The sequence below is a fragment of the Megalops cyprinoides genome, chromosome 6 (assembly GCF_013368585.1).
Source record: "Megalops cyprinoides isolate fMegCyp1 chromosome 6, fMegCyp1.pri, whole genome shotgun sequence".
Lineage (NCBI taxonomy): Eukaryota > Metazoa > Chordata > Actinopteri > Elopiformes > Megalopidae > Megalops > Megalops cyprinoides.
Genome location: NC_050588.1, coordinates 455573 through 464773, shown reverse-complemented (window position 1 = coordinate 464773; position 9201 = coordinate 455573). Strand labels below are relative to the sequence as shown.

General features: G+C 43.0%; 1 protein-coding gene across 1 annotated transcript; it reads left to right on the top strand.

Annotated features, from left to right (window-relative positions):
• The first annotated feature begins 470 nt into the window (after positions 1 to 470).
• Positions 471 to 5047, top strand: LOC118779939 (heme transporter hrg1-B-like). Its single transcript, XM_036532275.1, has 3 exons — positions 471 to 760; positions 3536 to 3703; positions 4831 to 5047. The coding sequence occupies exons 1-3, from the start codon at positions 631 to 633 to the stop codon at positions 4965 to 4967; spliced, it is 435 nt and encodes a 144-aa protein (XP_036388168.1). The 5' UTR covers positions 471 to 630; the 3' UTR covers positions 4968 to 5047.
• Positions 5048 to 9201: the final 4154 nt, after the last annotated feature.

Below are 9201 nucleotides of genomic sequence, written 5' to 3'. Positions count from 1 at the left end.
CCAACCCATAGAAACACTTTCGCTTGAACACGGATGCCCTCCTAATGTATTCAGTTACACTGACTGAGATGCTGACGAATTCTGAAATGGACAAACACGAAAACTTGTGAAAGAAAACGGAGGACTGAAGAAATGTAAGCCGCAATGTCAGAAAGACCGACCCGGTTTAAGAAAATGGGGAAAAATCAAATTCTAACAGATTGCTCCAAAATGAATGAGTGTAGTGTTTTTACCACACCGCAGATGGCGGTGTCTAAATATGCTTTAGTCTCTCAATGTAGAGCGGCGCAGTAAGGCAATGCTCTTGCCCATCTCCGATATTGGAGGTCTCTGGGACTTCCCTTGCACACTAAAATATAAACAAATTGTAGCTGGCAAATAGTTCCGCCACCTTCTGCCTGGCCGCTTCTTATTGAGATCTTTATACCTAGCTTTTCCACTACTCGTCAGAAAGCTGCTAATCTGGAGGGTCTGCTTGACCAGGAGGGCTAGATAGTTTGTTACCCTTCCAAGCTACATTCGCTTGTTTCTTAACCAGTTTTATAATTCGCTATCTGTTGCTTGTCACATCTGCTTGTAGTGTGTGTGGAGCATTGGACATTATTGCTATTAACATTATTTCTATGCATAATGGGGATCAATAAGACGTATATCAGTATAGGATACGCGACTGTCGGCATGCTCATTGGACTGTCGGCTTTTCTTGTATGGAACATCGCGTATAAACAACCCTGGACGGCGGCTATGGGGGGGTTGTCGGGTACTGTATAAAGTTTAATTTATTTTATAAATGGTAGTTTTACCTTGTTTATGTCTGCTTGAACTTGCATTGTTGTCTAACTAGTTAGACATGTTGACTGCATGCTTTTTCTTAGCTGTCATAATTAAATGCTAGCTGGCAGATAGTTCTTAACATTACTATAGGCGACATGTTAACTGACAACAATAAAAATGAATACTGCTACGACCACAGCCACCGAGGAGCTGTTTAGCACAGCGATCTAACGTTAGACGTATGTGGGACACTACATAAACGAACATTAAACTATATTCACAACGCGACATGTGGCAGAAAATTTGTTGCAATCTAAGTTATGCACCTACTTAAATTGCAATTAATAGTGTGCTGTTCTCACGTTAAAGTGGAGGGTTTCTTCCATCTAGCCACATAGACAGCTGGAATTTAGGTAGCAGCCTTTGGCAAAGTCGTGGATATTGACGGAGGTGACCCTACTTTGCATTTTTGAATGCATCGACCTCCACGCTTCTTATTAAAACCAAAGGTTCTATAGCTTCAAATGTCATCCATCCCACAATTGCTGTGATTCATTAAGATGTTTAATTTTTTTTCTAAAATATATTGACTTACAATGTACACCCCCCCCCCCCCCCCCCCAAAAAAAAAAGGTTTCCACTCTAGGCAAAAAAAAGGTTTTTTGCACTCTAGTTCCAAAAGAAAGCGTCGGTTTTCCTCTCACAATGTAATAGCAGTTAAAGAAAAGAAATGAGAGAAACATTTAAAGAAAATTTAAAGTTTTCTGCCTAGCTTTACATTGGCCGCATAGTACCTGACCTTTGATCTTTGACCATTTTCATGTTTCAATTCCTTTTTCAAGAGGGTTGCACCTCAGTTAAAAGGTTGTGCTGGGGCCATGCAAACAAACATTGCATTTTTTTATGCAGTCATGTCTTTGCAGTCCAGCAATCTAAGGGCAACCTTCATCTAAAACCCATTGGCATTTTACCTAAACACTTCTGATTTTAACAGAAATATCTGCAGTTGTGAGAGGCTCAATAATAACAACTCTGCTAAATGATGTCTGCTAAATAATGTAATGTAATGTAACCCAACCAGGAGATGAGTGTTCAGAGGTGAACCATTTGAACCACAAGTTTTTAACTGTCAACTATCATTAGACTGTAAGAGATTTTGGTATCAATTTGAAGCTAATAAGTAACTATAACTACATTTGCATTTACATTTACATTTATTTAGCAGACGCTTTTATCCAAAGCCATGTACAAAAGTGTATACAGTAAGTATAGCGACAGTACGGGGACAGGATGTGTACAGTTCCACAATGAGACAGTAGTTCTCAGCTGAGAGCAAAGTCTGTTTGAGGACACAGTACTAGCTAATTTATACAGCTACAGGGTATAGGGCAACTAACAAGATCCAACTTCAACTTCAATTAGTGCCAGATTAAAGGTGGTAACAAGAAAAAAAAAACACAAAAAACACACAGCAATTTATAACAGCACTGATCCTGATGGGGAGCTGAAAAATGACACCAGACAGGAGTTGGGAAGTGAGTGGTGGTGGTGGGGGGAGGGGGGGCGATTGTGTGATAGATCAGTCCAGGTAGAGTCTGAAGAGATGTCTTCTTTTCAATGATGGTAGCCTACTACAATCATTGAAAATGGAGAATTGGTGATGAAATGCTCACACAAAGAGATGAAATTGTATCATACATCTCCTTCAAGGAGGGTCTACTTTTCTACAGGTTTCTATTAGCCAGTCATGGTTCTGTATTTGACAGTACAGTGCTGTGGTCTTGAAAAACCTTCCCTTCATTACTTCAAAAATGACCAATATAATCTTATGGGGCATGTAAGTGGTTTAACGCTCTCACTAGCTTTACCTGCTACCTGCTACTGTACCTCGCCTGGCCAACCTTTGGAACTTTCTCATGCAGTACTTCTAATATTGTTGACTCTGTATGGTTTTTCGCTTGTGTTGTATTGTGCTTCACCTGTAAGTTGCTTTGGATAAAAGTGTCTGCCAAACGAATAAATGTAAAATGTAAATGTAATATGAAAACCAGGCAAGAGGCTAAGAAATTGTAATTGTTGTTGTTTAATCACTTACGGTGTATTGTAAGCATTCTGAATTGTATTCCCATGAAAATTTGGAAAGTGTTTTTTGAAAGGCAGAATCATACCACACACAAAATACAGCATAAGGCAAATAGCAGCATGCCATCCTGCCTGTGATTCTGCTTTAAAGTAATGACTCAGGGATTTTGCTGCACATGACAGGGAGCAGATGCAATGCAGGGAACAAGAAACATGTCTTTGGAGAAAGGAGAAGTGTGGGGTGTGTGGGAACCAGAAGAGGAAGATGACCTTAGGAACCATTATGAAACAACCAGCTGCTTAGTCACTATTTGAGAGCAGGAGTCCCAGCATAGCAGTGCTGAGTCACTGTACACAGAGTTTGGAAATATCTGTGAGCAGTGTGCAAAGAGCTTGGAGGTGTCTGTGAGCTGCATTGTGAATACCAAATCCCCTGTTGATTTGCATCACCAGCTCCTAAAAAGTGGCATGCTGTGAGCTGAAAGCACTGAGTTTGCTTCACTGGTTTCTACATGCACATAGTAATACTCAGCTATGAGACTATTTCTGAGCAGAAGTAGAAAAGGTACAGAGGTACCCAGTTATCCTCTAGTGGAACTTATTGTGGGAATGTGTTCACTGAATTAACACTGTGTGTGTGTGTGTGTGTCTGCCTATCTATCTATCTGTGTTACCACAGGTGTGCTGGCTCTCTGGGCTCTCATCACCCACATCATGTATATGCAAGATTACTGGCGTACCTGGCTGAAGGGTTTGAAGTTCTTCCTGTTCATCAGCATCCTCTTCTCCATGCTGGCCATGGTGGCCTTCTTCATCTTCCTATCCCTCGCTGTCACATACAAGCAGTGTGAGTCTCCCTCCCTCCCTCTTTCATTCCTTCTCTCTTCTCTCCCCCTTCCTCTCTCTCAGTCCTCTCTCTCTGATTCCCTCTCTCTTCTCTCTCTCCCCCTTCCTCCCCATCTCAATCCCTCTCTCTTTCCCTCTCACTTTCACTCCCTTTCTTCTCTCCCCTTTGTCTCTCTCTCTCTTAATCCCTTTCTCCCACAGTGTACACCCTCCATGTTGTCTGTGTCCTTGTAGGTCACTTGTCTGCTGTGAGCTTACTTATAATGTGGCTGATGTTATCGTTGTATGGAAGGTGGGGAATGTCTTGTGAAGTAAGAGGCCAATGAAGGGTTGAATTTTTAACCACCTCTATGTGGATAGAAGCTAATATTGCACTACTGTATTTTAATTGATCGGTGTGTCCCTTGGATGATGGCTGGTTTTAACGTAATAATAGATCTGCTGTATAATATATGTATTTGTTTCTGACTTGTTCTAATAAAGCTGAGTTGAGTTCTCTCTCTCCCTTGTTTTCTCATTCCTTCTCTCTCCTGTCTCTCCCTCACTTTCTGTCTCTCCTGCTCTTCTTTTTTTCTCTCACCACCTTATTCTCTCCCCTTTGTCTCATTCCCACTCTCAGCGCAGGTCTGTAGTAACAGTGGAAGTGCACAGACATGTTTCCCTCCCAAAATTTAACCATGACAGTTCTTTTATGACATCCACTGTAGCTGTGCTGTATTTCCTACCAGAATCACGCTGGCGGTGGCGGCGGTGGTGGTGGGGGGTGGCGGTGGCGGCGGTGGTGGTGGTGGGGGGTGGGTGGGGGGGGGGTTCATGGTGTGGGATCAGAGGTCACAGGGTACCTCTGCTGTGCTGCTGGGATTGCAGTACATTGCAGTACATACACACTGAAAAAGGAAGTCCACTACAGACCTTTGTGTGAGAATGCTGCAGGTGTTGCTTGGAGAGGATTGGAATAAGTTTGATTGGAAATGGATTCAAAATGTTAAAAGGTTGTCTGGGTTTCATTTGGATTTGGTAAGGGTACTCAGGTTCTTTCAGAATGGTTGGTAATGGTTTCTGTTTTGAAGGAGATTGTCACAGTGAAGTTGTGGTTATGTCATGGTTGTGTTGTGCTTGTGTTCACAGCTCTGACTGACCCCGACAGCTTCTACCTGTCCAGTGTGTGGAGCTTCATGACACTGAAATGGGCCTCCCTGCTGGGCCTCACCTCACACCGATATCACAAGGAGTTCGCTGACATCAGCATCCTCAGCAACTTCTGAAAGCCCCTCCTCTCTCCAGCCTCACCTCCCATGACCTGGAGCTGTGCATTGCCCCCCTCATGCAACCTGGAGTACCCTGTCTATTCTCCCCGTACTCTTAAGGGGTTTTAAACGTCAGTGATATGGTTCTATGTGCTTTTCTCTCTATGATCTCCTTTGTACTTTTAACTGTGTCATGGTGTCTTTGCTGAGTTGTCCAACCCACTGTCGTATTTACGGTGTGGCCCGCTCCTTAGCCTGTCTCTGATTGGATGAAGGGAGGAGCAGGAGCAGCTGGTTGAGTTGTGATGAAGAGTTTGCAAAGTTCAGACCAGGGCAGAGTGTTGGGGACTGTGGAGCTGTTTGACACTGCAGACCACAACAGCCTTCTCCAGTGGTCTGTATTTGCTGCCTGGATGAGTGGAATCTTTTTTGCTCATTCTCCTGTTTTTTTTTCTTTAATTTCAACTAGTAATTTTTGAGTGGCAATAATTTTTTCTGGTCGACAGTACTGACATTTATCCTCTAGTGCACGTCTTCCCCTGTCTGTGCAGTCATAGGTGTTCCCCACAAAGGGGATCGAGGTGACTGCATTTAGTCTCTCTGTGTGACTGTAATGGAGTCTCTTCCCTCATGGTTTCATTGGTATAACAATCAAAGTTCTGTATGAGTTTGAGCTGATGTTTCTCTGAACATATAAATGCACTTTATGAATAGCCAATAGTCAAGATTGCGTGTATCCTGCTATGTTGAGTTTAATGCCATCAAGGACATATGAGTGGCTTTGACTTGATTAATTCAGTTCGATTCACCTGAGTTTTTAGTTGTTGAGCAGAGCTGTGTCCAATCAGGATAGATGCACAGAGGGGCAGTCATTATGCTGAATGCTGCAGAGCAGTCTGATTGGCTGATCAGCTGGGCGTACAGGCACATGACATGGAGCTTCTGCGTGAGCCAGTACAGTCTTGGTGATGAGAAGAGCTTGCTGTGTTTTGTGGGGGGGGGGGGGGGGGTGGTATTATCACAGATATGTCATGATGAGATGTTCAGCTCATGCATTTCCTCTATCCTCGTTCTAGGAGGCTCTGGTTGGTTACAGAAGGTTCAGATGTCATCAGTATTACTGTGCAAGCTATGGATGCTCTGGTTTAGACCAGGCCTCTTCAGGAAAGTTTTTATAATGGGACAGTAAATCAAGAACATCTGTAGGTTCAGCAATGGCGGCAAGTGCAGTGTGTACATGTAGCAATTCAATTCAATTCATTTTTATTTGTATAGCGCTTTTTACAACACAAGTTGTCACAAAGCAGCTTTACATTGTTCCCAGGCCTGAGACCCCCTGAGAGCAAGCCTAAGGCAACAGTGGCAAGGAAAAACTCCCTATCAGGAAGAAACCTTGAGCAGAACCAGGCTCAGAGGGGGGGCCCATCTGCTTCTGGCGGGCACTGGGCAGATAGAGTTAGACACAAAATTATGCAATGTACATTTGTTATTGACAGACAATAGTGGTTAACAGCAGAGTGATTATAAGAATGTCTCCTAGGATGTCCGGGTCTTGGAATGCAGTTGGCTTTGATGGGCAGGGCAGCGAGGTAGCAGGACTGGAAAACGAGATGAGACGCTTGGGCTACAGCTCCAGACAGGAGCCCGGAGCAGGGAATAGGAAGCAAACAGAAAACAGTGGTCAGTGGATGATAAGAATGGCAGGGATGTAGAACAGAGAGGCAGGAGAGGAGGGGCAGAGAAAAAGGTGTGCAACAAGGAAAGACCCCGGCAGGCTAACATTATGGCAGCACACCTAGGGGACGGGAGGCAAGGGACCGGCAGAGGGTAAACTGTTCCACAGGAGAGGGGCTTGATAGGAAAAGGCTCTACCGCCTACAGTAGTTTTGCCCACTCTTGGAATGGTGAGAAGCCCGGCATTTTGAGAGCGAAGGGCTCTCTGCGGAAGATATGGATGAAGAAGGTCCTTAAGATAGGGGGGGGCAAGCCCATTTAAAGCCTTAAATGTGAGTAAGAGTATTTTAAAAATGATCCGGTATTTAATAGGTAGCCAATGGAGAGAGGCCAGAACTGGGGTGATGTGCTCAAAGCGTTTAGTTTTAGTTAAGATTCGAGCAGCTGCATTTTGCACCAGCTGAAGGAGTTTTAATGAGACGTTTAGCACAGGGAGCTGAACATCTTGCCCTTATGTATAAAATGTGTGTGGCTGGATTGTTACACATGCATAGCCAGTATAGTCACCGTCTTTAGGAATTTTGGTCCCCTGAGGCCACTGTACCACAGTGGTCATCAGCAACTAAGACTGACGGTAAACCTGTGGATGTCTTTGAGTGGGCAATTGCTGGTGATGATTATAATAATAATTATTATTAATAATAATTAGTGTTATTATTGTTATTATTAATATAATAATTGCTTCAGTATCCACCTTCCATCTAAGAACATGCATGCCAGAAAATATTATTTTTTGTTTTTTTTAAAACAAAACCATGTTCAAAACACTTCATTTCACAAAAAAATTTTCATTGTTTTTTGTCAATCTGTTATTTCTATCTTGCTCATTTCAGTGTCATTTTGTAATATTTGGGAATAGCAGTTGTGGTATTGAAGCATTACTGTGGTAAATGTGTATGTGTGAGCGCAACATTAATAAAATAATCTTTTGTGATACCCTGTAGTGTTTACTTGCACCTTTCCTCTGGTGACCTGAGTACCCTAATAACTTTTGTGGGCAGACAGATCCAACCACACTGACCTGGCCAAAGAAGAGGACTCCGATAAAGAGTGGTCCAACATGGTGCCTGAATGGAGCGGCTGCTCCCTCCCAGGCAGGCACACACCTCCAACACATGAGACTTTGCCAAAAAGTTAACCATGCTGGCTTGGTTGTCGCCTAGGACCACATTTCTGCTGATGGAAGCCTGGCAGACTCAAAAAATAAGCAAGGCTCAGATGAAATCAAGTTTGGAGAAGAAATAAAGATTTTATCCTTAAAAGTAGAGGGCTTATCTATGCCAAAATGCAAATACAGACGTGGGACAAATTTGTTGGTACCCTTCCACAAAAAAAGAAGAACCCACAATTTTCTCTGAAATAATTTGAAACTGACAAAAGTAATTGTCATAAAGCATTGTTTATTCCATATTTAATAAAAATCAGACTTTGCTTTTGATTTTTTATTCAAACAGAATATTTTAAATAAAACAAATGAAAATGGCACAGACAAAAATGATGGGACCCTTAACCTAATATTTTGTTGCACAACCTTCAGAGGCAATCACTGCAAACAAGCAATTTCTGTAGCTCTCAATGAGACTTCTGCACCTGTCAACAGGTATTTTGGCCCACTCTTCCTTAGCAAACTGCTCCAGCTGTCTCAGGTTTGAAGGGTGCCTTCTCCAGGCTGCATGTTTCAGCTCTTTCCATAGATGTTCAATAGGATTCAGATCAGGGCTCAAAGAAGGCCACTTCAGAATAGTCCAATGTTTTGTTCTTAGCCATTCTTGTGCGCTTTTAGCTGTGTGTTTTGGGTCATTATCCTGTTGGAGGACCCATGACCTGCGACTGAGAGAGCTTTCTGACACAGGGCAGTACGTTTTGCTCCAGAATGCCTTGATAGTCTTGAGATTTAATTGTGCCCTGCACAGACTCAAGGCACCCCGTACCAGACTCAGTAAAGCAACCCAAAAACATAACCAAGCCTCCTCCATGTTTCACAATAGGTATGGTGTTCTTTTCTTTGAAAGTTTCATTTTTTCGTCTGTGAACATAGAGCTGCTGTGACTTACCAAAAAGCCCCAGTTTTGTCTCATCTGTCATTCTCCCAGAAGCATTGTGGCTTGTCAATATGCATTTTAGCAAACTCCAGTCTGGCTTTATGTTTTTCTTTCAACAGTGGAGTCCTCCTGGGTCTTCTTCCATTGAGCCCACTGTTGCTCAAAAAACGACGGATGGTGCGATCAGACACTGATGTACCTTGACCTTGGAGTTCAGCTTGCATCTCTTTGGAAGTTTTCCTTGGATCTTTGTCTACCATTTGCACTATCCTTCTGTTCAATCTGGGGTCGATTTTCCTCTTGCAACCGCGTCCAAGGAGGTTGGCTACAATCCCATGGACCTTAAACTTCTTAATAATATTTGCAGCTGTAGTCACAGGAACATCAAGCTGCTTGGAGATGGCCTTATAGCCTTTACCTTTAACATGCTTGTCTATTATTTTCTTTCTGATCTCCTCAGACAACTCTCTCCTTTG

Excerpts from the sequence above, each read along its gene's own strand:
- LOC118779939 (XM_036532275.1), top strand. The coding sequence starts at position 631 with ATGGGGATCAATAAGACGTATATCAGTATAGGATACGCGACTGTCGGC. Across the intron at positions 761-3,535 it reads GGCTATGGGGGGGTTGTCGG|GTGTGCTGGCTCTCTGGGCT; the intron begins GTACTGTATAAA and ends GTGTTACCACAG. Across the intron at positions 3,704-4,830 it reads CGCTGTCACATACAAGCAGT|CTCTGACTGACCCCGACAGC; the intron begins GTGAGTCTCCCT and ends TTGTGTTCACAG.